This window comes from Thermobia domestica, chromosome 2, assembly GCF_964235325.1.
Source record: "Thermobia domestica chromosome 2, izTheDome1.hap1.1, whole genome shotgun sequence".
Taxonomy (NCBI): domain Eukaryota; kingdom Metazoa; phylum Arthropoda; class Insecta; order Zygentoma; family Lepismatidae; genus Thermobia; species Thermobia domestica.
In genome coordinates this window covers 159552214-159572099 of record NC_137455.1, presented here as the reverse complement: position 1 = coordinate 159572099, position 19886 = coordinate 159552214, and the positions used below count along the sequence as shown (strand labels likewise).

At 33.3% G+C, this 19886-nt stretch overlaps 1 protein-coding gene across 5 annotated transcripts in view; it reads left to right on the top strand.

Moving 5' to 3' along the window:
* Positions 1-19886, top strand: part of tup (LIM1_Isl and LIM2_Isl domain-containing protein tup) — a 371468-nt gene that overhangs the window by 137004 nt on the left and 214578 nt on the right. For all 5 annotated transcript variants that reach the window (XM_081747535.1, XM_081747534.1, XM_081747543.1 and 2 more), the window contains exon 3: positions 159-436. In XM_081747535.1, coding sequence (XP_081603661.1) covers positions 159-436 — 278 coding nt within the window. The remainder of the gene's footprint in view (positions 1-158; positions 437-19886) is intronic.

Below are 19886 nucleotides of genomic sequence, written 5' to 3'. Positions count from 1 at the left end.
TATTCAACTAGTGGTAACTCTATTTGCACCTAGCTGTTCATAACCATTTTATGTTAAAATATTAGTTGAAACATGGCTAGATACATTAATTTGTGATAACATTGTAATTAATTCATTAAAATTACAAATACTATTTTTTTCTTTTGTTTTACTTGCAGGTTATTCGGTACGAAGTGTGACAAGTGTGGACTTAGTTTTAGCAAGAACGATTTTGTAATGCGAGCAAAGACCAAAATCTACCATATTGAATGTTTCCGGTGTACAGCCTGCGAGAGGCAGTTGATTCCGGGGGATGAGTTCGCGCTGCGGGAAGACGGGTTGTTCTGTAAAGAGGACCATGAAGTACTCGAAAAGGCGACCAACGGTGAAAACAACAACAACAGCACGAACGTAAACAACAATAACAGCGGACACAATAACGAAGGGTCGAATTCAGGTAAGATTATATATTATGCTCTTTTCTTCAACTATTATTTCATAAATATTAAAGTTCGGTGTGTTTGCTTGTTTAGGCTATTGTAATATTTGGCAAAAACAATGTTTCTGACTTCGGAATGAAAGCCGTACAACTTAGGACTCAATAGCTGCCCAGCCGGATGTGATCTGCAACCAATCCTGGCTTTTTTTTTCGTTTACAGTAGCCTACTATTATTAATATTATCTATAATTAAAAATGGCTAGTTTCTATAGAAAATTGAAATATTACTATTTTGCTGTGTGCGTTATGCAAAACTGAGGTTATGATAAGAAGGGCTCCTAACCTTTTGATAGCAATATAATTGATGGGTGGGTGTACACACCATAATGCAGAGTCAATTCTCACAGTATAGAGCAATCCCCACCAAAATATCACACCTTCAAAAGATTTGGATTGTAGGACCGCGACCGCCGGTCTTAGCTAATTACAAATAAGATCCCATTTAGTTTATGTGCGAATCTTTTTGTTTGTTGCTACAAATTTAATGTTCGTTTTAAGCACCGAGGCTATATGAGACTAAACATAGAGTTTATCGTGGAACCCAAAGTGTTCTCTCACCGAGAATCGAACCCGGGCCACAGTCACCATAGGTGCTTGCGCTAGTCACTAGGACTTTCTTTAGGTGGGATAAACGGAGCTGCATTAACTGGGCAAGTCGAAAAGAAAGAAAAACGAACAATTACTTTATTTCTTGCTTCATATCTGAAGTTGAAATAAAACGGAATGAGTAATGACCAAAAATATTTTAGAATAAAATCAGGAAGACAGTAAAAGGGACCACGCACTAGGAGTTTCAATTTCGTCCCGTAGCTGTCAACCACTTGAAGGATGTTTGATGTTGCTATCTAGACCCTAACGGTGCAATGTGTAACTTCTACTACCTTCGTTTCAATACTAGGAAATGAGATATGGATATTCACTCCTACCCGTGAAGACGTTAACGGATTGATTTATTATCCGTAAAGGCGCTAACGGATTGACTTGTTACCCGTGAAGACGCGAAAGGATTGACTTGTTACCCGTAAAGACGTTAACGGATTCACTTGTTACCCGTGAAAACTCTAACGGACTGACTTGTTACCCGTGAAGCAGCGGCGTGCCGTCAAGGGGACTAGGCTAGTCCCCTGACATTTTAATTAAAGTATTTTGTGATAAATATATACCAAAGAAAACGAAAACATTGTTTGTATTTGTCTATTTTCGTAAAATAACACTATTTCAATTGTTCTGACACAACTATAGTCAGCGCCCGTGTGCTGGGTGCGACAGCGAAGTGGAGATCGGAAACGCTCGGGTTTTAATCGGCTTTTCTCGGGGAAGGGAACAGGGTCCAGCCAGCTAGTCCTCACATTATGTTGTCTAGGCTCTAAGCACGGGCGTTCTATCGTAAGCGAATTTAATGCTCGTTTGCTTTTTACAGTTAATAGTTTTAACACTATTAAATTTACAGTATTAATCTTGACACTTTAAGAAATCTAGTGGAGTGTGAACTTTTTAGATTATCAATATATTTTGCAAATGACACGAAGAATAAAGTATGGAAGGGGACTCGTTTGAGAAATCGAGTCCCTTGCAGCAAAGCAATGGCGCAAGCAGTAATATTACTTCAATTGGTATAGGGGACAGTAGAGGTGGGGATCGGCCGTTTCAGTGTTGTATTCTGGACCAATTATATTCATGGTATCAGTTGGATTCCTTAATTTTCAAGAAATGCAACAAATAATAACCAGTGGTAGAACAACTTCAAGCATTTCCATTTAGACAAAAATGAAAGATTATATACATAATATCAAAACGGATTATTTTGCTTCTTCAAAATAGTTAACTGCATGTAAGACAAGAAACAAACTGTATTGCTGGCCTTGTATTCTCTTCCACATAGAAAAGGACGTGTGGAATAATGATGGTTTTTGTGAGATGAACAATTTTCACAAACCCAAGTTGTGCCAAGAAAAATGTTATTCACACCTGTCCACAATAACTAAATTGAAAACTTTCGGGAAACCAGAATTGATTTTCAATTGAGCAAGCAATGCAGAAGTTGATTCAAATCGAGAACTAATGAACCGATTGATTTATTCCTCTTGTTTTATGGCTAAACAAGAGCTAACATTTAGAAGTCATAACAAACAGGAAGATTCTGTCAAAGGGGCGCCTGAAGAAAATTTTCTAGGGAGGAGCCCATCTCCATGGTTGCTATGTTGCGTCTGATATTTCTGGTATTTAATAGACGTGGTTTGCTATATTACGTATACATTTTCGTGAGCCAGAGGAAGGTCCGGGCCCCACCCTGCCCTCTCGTTCGGGCGCCCATGTTGACTTGTCATCTTCACAGCATGGGAGTGTTTAAAGGAACATCAAACAGAATTCAGAATTATATTATTAAATGTGTTGGTGAGTAATTCTGGATAAAACTAAGTCAGAAATAAACAATACACTTCTTACCGCTGGAAATAAACAATACAATAATGTTGGACAAAACTACGGACATTGCAAAGATCTCTCAACATTCAATCGGTACGTGAAAGACGGCAATTCATGAAAGATTTATTTGTTTTGCAGATGTTACTAGTGATTGCACTGCGACTGCTCTAAGTGAGCATGCTTTTCAAATTCTCTCTCATTGTAATTGTAAGCAAAAGCTTGTAGCACTAGGCTATGGATGGAGCTGCCACATTTTCTGGACATTTGAACGGTTTACAATCTTTTGTGAAAAGGTGTTTGAGTGCACTCACCAGTGGCGTATTTAGGGGGCTTCCGGGCTTAACCCCCCCCCCCGAAATCTTACTTACTATAGTAAAGTATATGAAATATCTTGCAGAATTTTCACATTTTCAGGGAAAGCCCCCCCGAAAGTTAGCAAAGCCCCTCCCGAAACAAAATCGTAAATACGCCACTGGCACTCACCATACACTGCTATCATCACAGACTCAATCTCGTTGTTCCACAGTCTGTTAATCACGTCAAGGAATGTAAAATATTTTTTAGAATAAGTGGCATTCCAAATTTCTTTTCATATTCATCGAAACGCTGTAACGCGCTTGCTGAATCAGAAGTAACTAAGCGATTTCCAACGGTTGCCACTATAAGATGGAATTACAATTCCAAAATTTGAATGCAGTAAATGAAAATCAAATAGAACTCTTATGGTGTTTTGAGAACATTGTAGAAGATTCAGATAATTGTGACACCGAAGCTTTCATGACTACAAAAAAGAAAAAAAGAAAAAATGTGGGAGTTATCATTGAAGGATTTCGATTTTGCATTTCTACTAAAAGTTTTCAGTCATTTTTTTTCGCGCACGGATATACTATTCAACATTCTTTAAAGTAAAACCTTGGATGTGAAATATTGCATCCAAAAGTACAAAAGATGGTATCTCAACTTAGAAATGCAAAAAACGATTTTGAAGACTTATAGAAAAGTAGAATTGGATGACAAACGGGAACCTTCTAATAAAAGACGTAAAGTTGATGACTCAACAGATTCAGAAATTAAATATGTGCGTCTCTTCAATGACATTATTGATACTGTGATTTCAAGATCTCAGTGAGTTACAATTTCTTGAGCTGTTAGATTTAAAGAATTTTCAGTGCTTGAAATCTCGATTTCCTGATTGCTTGTTTTTGACCCGTAAATCAATTTACGGGAGGTTTTTTTTTTTTAATTTTAACAATTTGCGGAGTGAATTAATATAGGTTTACAGACTCTTAGATTTTTTAAATAAAACTGTGACTGAAATTATCCATTTATTGAAAGAAAGAGGCTTGGTAGAAGAAGCATTTACAGAAACATATAAATTGTGTTATTTGGTGTCAACAATACTACTCAGGACCTCCACTCTACAGCACACATTCTCTTCGAACCTAGTCCCCTGTGAGAAAAGTCACGGCACGCCACTGGCTAACGGATTGACTCGATTAACGAATTCGGTCGAGATAATCACTCTACCTATCTATTACAAAAATAAATAAATAAGATAAAATAAAGAAACAACGTTTCGTCTTCCAGAGAGCTATTTACAGGGCCATACCACCTTCCCCGACCTGCTTGACACAGACTAAAAATAAAAAAACAAAGGATGCACCCAATCCGTGACAGACAAATGAGTCCCAAGGCCACTTCCACACTTTCTTGTCTGCGTTCTGACACCGTATTCTGGTCTCATTTATAGCCCAGGTTTACCCAGGTACCCATTTTACATAGACTCGGTGAACCAAGGAGCCGCTTTGGAACGAGGGTACAACGTGAAATCAGTGGACATCATGAAAACCTATGGAACAACTAAAACCATTTCGAAATGTTGGTTTATTCAGAAGAATAAAGTAAATTAGGGAAGTTGAATGGAAAAGCAATGAGGAAATACACCGATACATTGTACAATTTATTAGATATTAGTTATTAAATTTCAGAGTAATAAATGAATAACTGATAAATTAACGCGCCTGCCTTTTAATGTATGTTTCTCTAGTTCTTTTTGTACGATAATATTTCAGTCTATAATAGACAAGACATAAATGAGGAATGTAAATACAAGATTAATGAATTATTATTATTTTTTCCGGGGGGGGGGGGTGATGGAACAATAATATTGCAAATTGTATTTCCACTCACAATATTCCATTATTATTATGTTAAATACAAAAATAAGTAAAGTTAACAAGGAATGATAACAGTTCCAAGGTTAAACGAAGAGCGGAATGTATATAAATAAACAAAATTAATTAATGTTTTTCATGTAGCTAATGTTGTACAGTTTTGACGGAAAATGTAAAGCACTATATTCAATAATAATAATGTTAGGGGCAGAATCGGGACAGAATCTGTTTTAAATTAATGCACATGCCGTTGATAGATAAAAAGAAGAAAGCTTGACTTGTTAGTAGTTTTTGTATTATGATTTGTGATACGTAATCGGATCATGGAATGAGATTTATGTTAAAGACGTAACCTGGAATATTGATTAATTGTAGGGGCAGAATCGGGACAGAATCTGTTTTAAATTAATGCACATGCCGTTGATAGATAAAAAGAAGAAAGCTTGACTTGTTAGTAGTTTTTGTATTATGATTTGTGATACGTAATCGGATCATGGAATGAGATTTATGTTAAAGACGTAACCTGGAATATTGATTAATTGTTAAATATATAGTAGAAATTGAAACGTTGCTTTTAAATGATATTTAGGCTATGAATTTTTAGCATTGATGAAATATAACAATAAATAATAATAATAATAATAATAATAATAATAATAATAATAATAATAATAATAATAATAATAATATGATTGCCTTTCATTTAAACTGACACTATCTTGATGAGAATGATAAAAATGAAAGAAAACAGTTTGAGTTTTCTATCCTGAAATTTGCTCCGAATTGTAAGTACCGTATATAAATGCTGATTAGGTCTATATGTCTTTATCAATTTCAGAAATTGCTAGTAGAGAATAAGAATCGTGCACTTCAACAGTACTCTAACTGAATCCCCAAATTCATGATCGAGGTCTAGAGTCTCTCCGAGTGATCAACCTATTCATTACTTATATAAAGCCTTCTTCTTTCCATAGATGAAAAACATGTTTGCTTGTTTTCTGAATGTTCATTCTCTATTCTGTATTTATTTTGTTAGGAAAATAAACCAGCATCCCATTCATAGGTAACATTGAATTATATAGAACGTATTTATTAAGTAAATTCAAACGGAAATGAACGAGAAGTAAATGTTATATATATATATATATATATATATATATATATATATATATATCTGACAGTAGTTCATTGAAGTCATTCATTTACCCATTAAATTTCCGGTATATTATAATTGGTATTACTTATTCGTTTTTTGAATGTCATAAAATCTAAACAACATAAAAAAAACTGAAGAAAGTAAGAAAAATATACAATTATTATAAAGTGAATCAATTTTCTGTAGTGAGCATTTAATTTCTTGAACTTGTCCCCTTTAGCGTGTTCATATAATAAAACATGAATACCGCCGCCATCATTGTCTCGCACAATTCTCAAGCCAACTAATATATATATAAAGATAACTTGTCGCTATATAGAATCAGTTGAAGGAAGAGCGGAATGACAAGATAGGGGGAGGTAGAAGGGAAATTGTTTATAACCAACACATGCAGTGTTGAGTAATTAGAGAATAATTTCTTAAGTGCCTGAGACTATGAATTTGACACCTTTTGTACTGGCAAAAACTTATTCCCATTCCATAATGATTTTTTGTATTTTTACAGCTTATCATATCCGCTGTGCAGTTATTGTTCGTTAGTGTGAAATGACTGCATGCGGAGATAATTTGTACGGGTTGTAACTTCCGTGTGTGTAATTACTTCAGCACCGTTGTTTAAAAGGCCAAAATTAATTTGTTAGCAAGAATGGCAGACAAGATATATATATATTTCTGTCTTTACATTTTATAATTAGGATCGTCAAGTCTTCTGTTACCAAGGAAGAGGAACAACATTATTTTTCCGTGAATTTTGGTAGTAGTTGGAATAATTTCCTTCTCAAAAAGTAATAGAAAAGGAAATAGATGATCAATGATTACTCGCTCTTTGAATAACATAATAAGCACTCACAGAATCTACGGTATAAAATCTATCAGTTTTAAGGATCAAATATATTTATCCTCTAATTTGTATCTGTCTTAAGCATTAATTTTCAGTTGTAAACATTATGAGATTCATACTTCTCTTATTGCTGATGGATTAGCAATCAGTGAAAGAGAAATCTGAATAATGTTTACGACTGAACTGATAATATTATTGTTCGATTAATGTTTGATTATTCATTAATATATTAATACTTTAATATATTAATATTATAATACTTTGAATTGTAATGAAGATCTGAAAAAATAAAAATAAGTTAACACTATCTTTGGTGCAGTTTTGAATATATTAATAAAAATATGAGCAAATGGAATGAGTGGATAAACATTGTGTGCATAGGTTTTCTCGGAGTTCTCCCCATTTCTTTCCACTTTCTTCATTCTATCATTTTATTCATTACTATCATCATCGTCTGCTTTAGCTTCGCTGCGTAATCCTTGGACGTTAAACTAAGTAAATAAATAGAAAAAAAAAATAAATGAAAAGTCTAGTCTTTGAATGTAACAAAAATCTACATACAAACAAATATCTAATATTAGTAGCAGGAACGTTCTCAGTTGTTAACTATCATGATGTTGGCTTAAATAGATTAACAGATTTTCCGTTCATAAAAAAAAAAAAAAAAAAAAAAAAAGAAAGAAAGAAATATACATTTATGATATTGAAGAAACATGATTCTATAATCAAATCAGCTAGTTACTTTAAAGCTTCACAATGTTTTATTTTAAAATGTATTGCGGAAACAAATATTAACTGTACTTTGTTTTCTTTTTACCATAATTTATGATTTTCAGTTTGAGATTACAGATATTACAAGAAAGCTTATCTCTCAAGCGGTTACCTCATTTGCAATTTCGTGAGTAGAAAACTTCATTAATATGGATGTAAACTTATTTCTTTAATATTTGAAGTTAGCATTAGGCAATCTATATTGAATAATATATCATATAAGTGCATTAAAACTACTAGCAAAATTGTTCTTTCAAGAGTGCCTTTCTTTGCCTCTTAATTTAAAGAACACACTCATAGTATAGTAGCCATTTTACATTGTAACGTGGCGGAAGATATTTCTTCGTTATTTATTTTTTAATAAATATTAATAAATTAAAGGATACTTCCAAAAAAATTGAGTATCGTGATAGTTCAATCATAAAACGTATTTACTTCTTCGTTGATCTTTCATCCTATATGAAGATTGTAACTATTTAGAATCATATGGAAGATTATGTTGTGATAGCTGCATAGAAACCGCTATATCGTATATCACTAGACCCTACATATAATTTAATACCATATTAAGTAGTACTGAAGAAAGATGTCCTGAATTCCTATGAAGTGCTGAAACTAGTTGCGTACAGATTCGATACCTTGGTAGATTTTAATAATCTGAATAATGTAATAATTCTATTCTGAAAAAGCGAAAGAAAATGGTAAATAATAATCCAAACGCATATGCGGAATAATGTAATGTATAAGAAAACACGTTATAGCACAATTTCATTGTCAAAGATAAGATTTCAAACAAATGCTTTTTAAAAATAATTTGAGACTAATTTTGGTGGTCCTTAAAATGGCACCATCTACCATTTTGGGGAATTTCTAGTTGTTGTGGAAAGTTTGTATAAATTCGCTATTTACGATTTCTTCTACATTTCATTTTTAGACTTCCAAACCATGCATGCTATGCATAAATATCGGAAGTCGTATAGAACGGGTTTGTCCAAAAACGGTCAGATATGTCGAGATCTGGTTTTATGTAATCTACTTCGCCTTCAAGAATATGTTCCATTTCGTAAGTTAACTCTCTATTCAATTCGGAAGTGGTTCAAAGTACTCATTTACAGTTTCAACGTTTATCGCCATAGAACGAAAACTGTAACAGGTAGCAAGATGTGGTTTCTTGCAATCGATATAGCGTCTCAAGGCAACGTGTCATAACTAACCCGAAAACTCTACCAAAATCGAAAGTGGTTCAAATTTAATATTACTTCCGGTTTCAATACTGATTTCCGTAGAGTGAAAATGATAAGAGATAACAAAATGTAATTTTCTGCAATCGATTCCTTATCCCAAGAACAGGTTCAATCTTCTTCATTCACACCCTATGTAAATCGAAAGTGGTTCAAATTAGCCATATTTGGTTCCAACACTTATCGCTATAGAACAAAATGGTAATAGATAGCGGCAATCTGTTTTCCGGAACCTACTCATTGTCTCAAGAGAGCATATCGAAACAGGTTAAAATTTAATATTATTTCCAGTTTCAATACTGATTTCTCTAAAACAAAAACGGTACGAGATATTGATATGCACGATTCATTGTCCCAAGAATAGACGCAATTTTCTCCATTAACCCTCTATTCAAACCGAAAGAGGTTCAAACTAACAATTTCCGGTTTCAGTATATACCTTCATAGAACAAAATGACATTAGATAACGTCAAGCAGTTTTTTTTAAATCGATGTAAATATCAAGAAAACGTGTCACCACAACCCACAACACTCTCTAAAATCGGAAGTGGTTCAAATTTACTATCACCTCCGTTTTTAATGTTGATTTTCATAGAACAAAACTATAAGAGATACCGAGATTCGGTTTGGTGCAATTGATTCATCTTCCCAAGAATATGTTCCGCCTTCTCTATTAACCCTCTATTCAAACCGGAAGTGGTTCAAATTAACGATATCCAGTTTTAATATTTATCGCCATAAAACAAAAACAGTAAGGCATAGTAAGTAATGGCTTTTTGATGTAGATTGAGCGTCCGTTGAAGAGGTTCTATATTTGATATTATTAATCTATTGCAACCAGTAGTTATAGAGGTTCTATATTTGATATTATTAATCTATTGCAACCAGTAGTTATAGATGTACTATTTCAAGTTTAAGTATTGAATTCTCAAAGTTTGGAAGTCTGCTTTAGTTTTGCACTGTGAAACGAAACTCACTTGTTACTTTGTTTTAAATTTGTGTCGAGGTTGTTAATACTTTAAGATGTCAAAGAGCCTTATGTTAAAGGAATATATGAATGTTATAAATTCAAGTGAATGTCTAGGGAATGTAATCATTATTAGTCTTATAGTGTGTTGTCCTTATCCTAATTTTCATTCTATCTTTCACCATCTTTCGTCGTGCCTTTGGCGTGGGAGTCCCGAGTTCGATTCCCGGCGGGAGCTCATGTGGTTCGGATTCCACGTTAATCAGTAGGTCCACGTCTCATATAGCCTTGCTGCTGAACGGGACGTTAAACTCAAAATCAACTCAACTCAACTCATCTTTCGTCGTGTATCTAGTTTCCAATTTGCTGTTTAACCGTAGGGAAAGGAACTGACTCACGTACTACCTTTCATCAACTGGACTAGTCGCGAAGCCTAGTCGTGATAAGTGAAGGAACTGATAGTTCCTTTCATGCGGAACACACACTCAAATAGCCTATATGCAGTTTTACATTCTTTGTTTATATTTACATCCAAGATAACATGAAATTTTCCATATTGTTGAAATCAGCTTTATTTTCGGTGTTCTCGATGTGCATATAACACTTGTGACTCAGACGATAGGTTGGTCCTCAGGAAAAAAATCACATAGAAGGCATGACCCAGAATTCTACCTCAAGTTTCAGGCCAAGATAAAGAACAAGGCGTGTATGTGGATGAATGCTGAATTATATGACTCACAGAGACATTGATTTTAAATTATCTACAAACTGTTGTTTTCATCTCTGTCAGTAAAGAAATTATGAGCAAAAAATTGCTTTTCACACATAAAAATAGATTCCACTCTGACATTGAATATATATCAATTTTCTTCGCTTTTCTTACCTCACATTAACAGCATCTAACTGACTTTTGTAGAAACCAATTTAGAAGTAGCACTTCATAGGAATTTCAGGCAAGCTATTTCAAGTATATTATACTTAACGTGACGGCTAAATAATGACTTTATCAATAACTAAGCTTTTTTCCCGCAAAGTAATAATAATAATAATAATAATAATAATAATAATAATAATAATAATAATAATAATAATAATAATAATAATAATAATAATAATAATAGAGTAAAAACATTGATTTTGTAAAAGAACTGTGAAAAACTGCTTTTAAAAAATATTCGAGATGACCCTTACTGAGTTTTCAGAAATTTGAGAACCACACACACACATGACATGACTGGTCTTTTTGGAACTAAACAGTGGACACTTTTAATAATTCTGATAGAATCAACATATAATTTATTTAACGACAGTATTCAACAAATTAGGCTCCTTTGAAAAGTGATCCTTTTATTAAGTTATTTAGAATATATGGGAGTCATTAGATATGGTTAATTCCAAGACAAGGGGGAGCATATATACGCAAAGATAATTAATCACATTTATTTAGTATGATTCCAGGAGTTTTTTTTTTTTTTTTTTAACATGAATAATCCATGGCAGACTTTTCCAGAAGATTCGACTCACTAATTCAATTTTACTTAACATTTGATTATTTTAACAAGTTTAATAGTACATAAAGCAATATAAATTCAGAAAGAAAGTTTTAGATAAGGAAAATGTTTTTCATGTTTAGTCTCTTGCAATAAGGAATAATGAACAGTTCTATACGATGAAACAACCTCTACTGGGATAATTTTTAAATTGATGACAAGTGAAATGGAGGGGGGAGGGAGTTAGTGCCGGAGTAGCCTATTCGCCACGTTCTTAATTTCATATCAGATCTCACATGGGCGGCTCTTGCACAAAATAATTCAGCTTTGTCTTAAATAGAAGCAATCAGCGCTAGAAGCAGCACTGGATGATCCATTTTCCCTATAAGTTATTATTTCCTAGAGTAAAGAATGGCTTGTAGGGTCATATAACTGAGAAATTCTTATTTCAATGCTTAGGCAGTTCTGGCATTCATCTCTCCAATTTTTTATGCAATTACCGATAAGGAACTTGTGTAAATTGTCATACCAAAAGTAATAATAATAAAAATAATAAATGACGTAGCTGACTTGTGCCTAAGTCTGCACAATTATATACAAGTAGCAGTATCGAGTGTATACCACGTGAAGGAGTTCGGTTGAAAGTAACTTAGTTTCATTTTAGCGTTCTATTCCACAGATAGATTAGTATTTTGCATTCTGCCTGATTATATAGCCTGCTATTCTCAACAGTACTGCGGGTAGGCTATCAAGCATGGATGATATATATGCAATTACTCCTATAACAATATATGGAGAACGGATTTTCGATTGTCCATATCTTGGGATCAACAGGATGGATCATCTCCTTCAACGAGCTCGGTTCCTAACTGTAGATCCTCAACATCCTGGTCAAAACTAATAATGATCTATCAAGTAGTTTTCAAGATTTTGTATCTTCCGGTTCGACAAACAAAGTAAATATATACAAGAGTTATGGTAAGCCAAACACCTTACTAATGTGACATAGGTGGCTTGCACTTAAGTTTACAGTTGAAAATACAAACCTCAGTTGAGCTAATGAGGAGAATATAGTCTTTTAAAAGAAAGATGGTAGTCATGTTTTCTTTGAAAATAATTTGTATTTTAGTTTGTCCTACGTAGGAGCGGATCCAGGAGGAACTTCTGGGGATGGGTTGTAATACTGCTACTTAGAGCTACTTTTAAAAGCTCCAAACTCTGGATGCGTAAGAAAGTTTCCACTTTTAGGAGGGGAGCGCCCCGATCACCCCCCTGGATCCACCCCTGCCTCCCATGATTATGCTCCGAGGCGAAGGGAAATGGTTAAACAAAACTATACTACATTTACTTCATTTCTGATTTTAAATACAAAAATTTAAATAAATAATAATGACATATAAATTACAATAAAAATAATGATGCTAATAAAACTCTTAACTAACCAAAGCAATATATATATATATATATATATATATATATATATATATATATATATATATATATATATATATATATATATATATATATATATATGAGTTATCTGTATTACAGTTTTGGCTATGTAACATAGCCTTCCTCAGACACATTATCTTCATGACTTCGGCTATGTAACAGATATATACTCTTAAAAATATATATATACTGCTTTGGTCAGTTGGAGTTTTATTAGCAATCTAGAATTTTCCAAAGTTGCAATGAATAATTTACAAAAGTAATGGCAATTATGCATCCCATAATAACGTTGTAATGACGGACATAAATGGCCGTCAAAAACGCCACAATCCTGAGAAAGGAAAGGCACGTCTGCTCACTCTGTATTACTATTAGACCAAAGTTCAAAAACTTAAATATCTCTAAGAAATGTCAAAATTGACAACATTTGCGATAATACTTTAGTTCTTTTTGCATGTCTTATCGTAGAAGAAGAAAAACCGTCGGGTTGGGACACACTGAACTTGATTTTTTTTCCTTTGCCTTTTGCTATCAGCAGCGAGATATGTACGTATTTATAAAGGAAATAAAGAGAGCCAGCATTCCTTTGATGTTTGCCGCCATAGAATAAATAGCGTGTGTCTCTAACCCAAAATCATGTATTCGCATATATCTGTAAGAACACGAAGGATTATTAACTTTTTAATGAATTATTAATGGTTCTTTTTTTTTTGACAGAAGATAAATAACGAAAAGAATCATTATCGCATGATGAATAAAGAAACAAAGGTAATTGTTCCTAATTTTTTAAAGCTATAACGGAGCAATAATAATAATAATTGAATTGAATTGAGATGATAATTCGTTGAGCCAAACGTGCCGTATGTGGTGACTACATTATAATGACACTTTAGATAGGATATTTTAATGTTAAAATTAACAAATGCCCGCGCGTGTTACAGCAGACAATCTTTTTGCTCCACCCCTTCTCTGTGTGTCTCCTCCTATGCACTTTTCGTGTTAAATTCGTGCAAGTAAAATGACCGATTCGGTTATTCTGAAGCAAGAAACCGCTATGTTTCATGACTTTCTTTTTTTTCGAACAGTTCAAAATAAACATGTGAAGTTCCCCGTCTCGCATGCCATGTACGGCATTTGTCTAGAGATGCGCACGAGACAAGATTTGAGGCTGTCTCGTCTCGAAAATGTGCTGTAAAAGTGATGTCTCGACTCGAAAAATGTATACCTATTCTTCTCTATTGGAAGAGATGTGTCTTGACTCGAATTTTGTCAGGTAAATTCTGTCCCGACTCGTGTCCTGAGTATTGTCATTTCCATCGAGTCAAGGATTGATAATATTTAGCCAATAACAATATATGGAGGAAATGCATTTTCATTGGTGAATTATCCGAATCGGTTCAGCAGTACCGGAAGATTACTCCCAACAAGCTTACTTACATTTTTTGTATGTAATATTACTGTTAAAAATATTTCCTGATCTCTTTAAGGTTATTTTCTTTTAACCTTATTTATTTCTTGTTCATTTTCATCTTTCTCCCTTTACCCCAGATTCACGTATATCTATCTAATGTACGCGTTTGTGAAACAGATATATATATATATATATATATATATATATATATATATATATATATATATATATATATATATATATATATATATATATATATATTTTTTTTAAAGGAATTTGAAATGAAATCTTACGTCCCACGGTTAAGCCGGTTAGGCTAAAAGACACGGTGATTGAGACATGGATGAAATGTTGGAATGAAGGAAGTAGGAGAAAACGGGAGAACCCCGAGAAAAAAGCCACGAGCACAGTGTTTGTCTACCACAAAGTTCACACGGCCCGAACTGGGATCGAACCGGAGACCCCAAGCACCGGAGGTGAGCGCTGTACTACTGAGCTACCGCACCCTCCCCCCCAAAAGGAATTTAGTTTATCAACCGAAACTGCTTTATATATTTACCCCGTTTGTCCGTGTGTCTGTCCGTCCGAAAGCAAAGAATCTTAAGAACTACTTGATGGATCGCCAACATTTTTGATCAGGATGTACAGGGTCAGAAGTTTGAAATTGAGTTCGTTGAAGGTGATCCATCCACTGGATCCCAAGATGTATACCCTCTACAATCGGATCCTCCATGTGCATTATACGTATCTAAATATCTCCTTTGCACCTAACTGTACATATATATGTAGTATACGTCAGCTTGGTTGCATACCATTTAAACAACACTACTTCACGTGGTGTACACGCGTGACATTACTACTTGTTAAAATAAAGAAATATTTAGACTAGTGCGGTTTTGAAGAACGCGAGTTTTACTCTAACGCGGCTTTTTATTATTATTATTATTACACATATTTACGAATGACCAATTCAATTGACAAATACATTGTAAAAGCAATAAATAGCACACAATTGTGTGAATTTGATACATTTTTGTGGGCCATTTAATTTTTTTCTTTCCTTAACAGAAATAAACAAAAACGGATAATATGTACTATAGGTATATCGTACTCACAGAACTCATCAACTCTTGATCAAATTTGGTATCGAGGCAAGCTGTGAGGTAAGCTTTGACTTCCTTAGCATGTCTGTGAAATATTTTCCTATACAGGTCGTTTGTTCCTAAGTTATGAACCATCACTAATAATAATAATAATAATAATAATAATAATAATAATAATAATAATAATAATATAAAGGGGCCCAGTGGTAGAGTACTTACTTCTAATCCGGAGGGTGCTTTGTTTGATGCCCGGTCAGGTAAGTTTGTGGTTGACAACATCGTGTCTGTTGGTTTTCTAGAGATACTCTCTTTTTCATCCTATCAATTTACATTTCACTAATTCTTCTATCATCACTGACTTGCTTTAACCATTGTATCCCTTAGCCTAAACGGCATATCTAATCGTAAGACTTAAACTTGATTTATTATTATTATTATTATTATTATTATTATTATTATTATTATTATTATTATTATTACAGTGAAACCTATCTTTAAAGGAATCGAGCGGGACTAGCAAAAATTTCCGTTGAAGTCAGGTTTCCGCTTAATAGCGTTTGACCTTTCCTTTTAAAGAATGCATGCTTATAACGGACATACTACGAAAATATATTGCTGTACGTAGCTTATTCAATTACAGTACTTCAGTACTTCTTCCTGCTACTAATTAATACCAAAAAAAAAAAAAAAATGAACACAAAATATGCTATGCACACATTTTCTTTGTTTTTTCCAATAGTCAAACAGGGTTTTGTATATAGTCTGGCTTGGCTGCTCGACTTTCCACACACACTGTAGCCTGAGAAACTACAGTAAGTAAATCAGCCATTTTTTCGTACGGCAAATTAACCAGATATGTTTAACAAAAGAATGAAGAATTTATAGCACACAGTGTAATGTATATGTTTGCTCCTCATAGTATGTCTAAAAATTTCCTAAACGCAACTCCATATGTCCGGAACTCAGAATTTTCCGTTAAAGATTTATTTTGCTTTCCGTTGTTCGCGTAACACGGTTTCCTCTTAATAAAGGTATTTTTACATGTTTTTTACTCCAAAATTCATGGGACTGTGAAATATTTTAGTTTAAGACAGTTTTCCGTTTAATAAATGGTCCGTTGAAGACAGGTTTTACTGTATTATTATTATTATTATTATTATTATTATTATTATTATTATTATTATTAAAAATCATCATTTAGGACTAGAATTAGGGGGAAATACATAGAACGGACCTGTTAAACGCTAAGTAAATGGAGTGTGTATTTATAATAAAGAAGTGCTAAAAATCGATAAAGGATCACCTTTTTCCACAATCAGAAAACTAACTCGCTATTTATTCTAAGGTATTTATTCAGAATAATCGATAGTTCTACCTTTAACCAAAAAAAAAAAAAAAAAAAAAGTATTGCTAAATCTTCATGAAATACAATATAAACCATTGTAATACAATCCACTCTCGAAAACCATACTCTCTTGTCAAGAAAATACCGTAACTTTTACCGATGGTTGTACATAACATCTAAAAACGTCCAATAAACTTGGAGACAAGAAAATAAAACGGAAGTTTTGAAAAACGAAAGAAAGGAAGTATAAAGGGATCGCTGGGGGTTTTTGTGTTGTGGGAAGGGGGTGTTAGAGAGACAGACAGAGAAACGAAACACGTATTTTGGATTGAAGTTTTAACACTATTCAAAGTCGGCAAGTTTTGTGTTTTAGTACTACTATATAGAAAGAGGGAGAAAAGTGAGAGAAAGGGGGACAGAACGAACGAACACTTTGCTTTTAACGAGATTAAATGGGAGGCTCGAAGTTTATTGAACTTCCACCTGAACTGATCGATTCTGTTGTCCGCTTGCTTTGCTACCGTTCGTCTCTGCGCTTCCACAACCACTTCGGCTCTCTGTCTAACTAACCTCCATAACGCAACAGAACACTCGAATTTTTAATGTTATTATTTTAACAACAAAATTAATTTTTCGTGAATAACTAGCATTAACAAAGCTCAAATTCGGTGATATCCGAAGATCTGGCCGGCCAGACACCTTTTTTGTTGGATGATGTAACCGTTATTTGTTTGTTTCTTAGTTCGCCATCTTTCGATTTACATAGCTCTTTGGCTTATAAAATATTCATAATAATAAGCCAATACTTCCGGATCAAATTCTGTACGTTAAATCCGGAGTCTGTTGATTCGAGGTTCGTTAAATCTCAGGTTTACTGTATTATTGTAATTTAGTTAGGGATTGAAACTTTATGGAGACTGAGACATGCCGAAATATAAGGTGGTTCATGATGTGTAGCATTTTGAATGTCTTAATTCATTACAATTGAGATTAATGTATCGTAATGTTTATTGGAGTATTAAGGCTGAAGGTGCTTGTATCGAGAACATATCACATATGCATATTAAGTTATTCACTATTAGTAGATTCTGCCTAAAAGTTGAGGGACAGACGTGAGTACCAAAACTTAGGTAGATATGCCATAACCTAGCTGAGTATTAAATACTGACTTAATTCAATTTCAACAAGAATTACACCTAACAAACGAACAGAAAATCTAGGATGTACATGAATTTGTACATCATTGACACCATCAAATAAATAAATAAAATATATTTTAGAAATTCAACAATTTATTCAAAGTGCTTCGGACTCTGTTTTAGATTATTTGTTTCCAAAGAGAGCGTAATAGAAGGTGAGATAATAACAAAATAGGGAGCAGACGCAAACTGAAATTGATGAATGATCTTAAAGCAGATAACCCATGCATAAAGAGGTTAGTGGAGGATCCTAGTGCATGGGAATTCAATTTGCGGCAGTGGTTGCAGAATGCCGGTAATGAGTAAGAAATCGAGAAAGTGTTTCTTTAGCATAAAATAATTCTCAAGTGATGAAAATATAAAAGAAGAAAATTTATTGGAAAACTGAAATGAGGAATAAAGGGAGAGCAGTACAGTAATCGATAAAACACAAAAATATGCTGATTTAATAAAAACAAATGGACCATTAAATCATACAATCTGCATTACTAATTACGCAGAGATCAACAAATTAATATAAATCCATAAGCAATTAAAACACGGTTTATTGAAACTTAAAACAGCGGAAATATTTGACCTCTACTCATATCTGCAACAGGTATTCCTATTTCCACAAACATTTAATTAATAAATTAAAGAGGATCCACTTCAGTCATACCATACTGAGTTTTATATTTTTTCAAAATATCCGAAACTCTAGCCTAATACTATTGAAATTAAATTATACAAATGCAGTGATATAACAAACTTAATCTGATCACAAGTGAATGAACGAAATAATGATAATCTTATTAATAAGCTAAGGTATTGGGAAAACAAAACAGGTGGTGAAATTACAATTCAGAATTACGTAATGAAAACAAATTTGTAGCTTTCAAAAGATAATTGAAAAGAATCTTCTAATTATAATTTGATAATCTAATATTTGTAGGAGCAAAACTGCCTAACATTCTTATAATACATATATTATTGTATTTTTACATTTCTACATTAATGAAGTTCAATAAAAGTTGAAGAAGAGGATGAAGAAGAAGAAAAAAGACAACTCTATTTTTCATGTTCGAGCTGCAATGTAGTGAACAAGAAAATAGTTCAATATTTCAAACGATTTAAACATTTTATGATCTCCTACGTATTGGAAGTACTTCTCTAGTATAGGGTATTTGGGTATAGTATAGTGAAGATTCTTGACAGAAGTCAATGTCTTAATAATTTGAGCCATACTTATATGTTGATTATTAGAAATTTCTTTCCCTCAAATGAGTAACTGAACGAAGAGTACGGTAATTTTTCTTCATTATAAGGCTCAAGAATATTTCGATTATCGCGGTTTCGATTATATGGTTATCGATTCATCGTGGTTTAAATTTGCAGCCAAAATTCCAAATACTGTGCTCCAAATTCGAATCACCGCGGCCGCGAGTTTTAGCCCATTACTTTTGCAACCAGAATAACATTTGGTTCGAGTTTCCATTATTCAGGTGGCGCTCTTGTAGCATTTCGTTTTTATACGACGAGCCGCAGTACGAGTAACATTTCAAGTTCATATATAAATAAAAATTAAAGTATAATATTATCTTTTAAAAAATGAACTTTCGCTTTTTACCAGCTTCATTCATTTTTTAAGTTCATATATAGAATTTAATTAATAGATTTGAAAAATTCTTGGCAATGCCCATCTATTTTACACATATTAGCAGTGGCGTATCTAGCCCGGAGACGGGGAGCCTAGGTCCCCCAGTTTTTTGAGTAACAAAACTAATTTAAGCTATTATTTACAGTATATATTTTTTGAAAATTTATAGTAAATTCATGATATACCTACGTTAGTCTA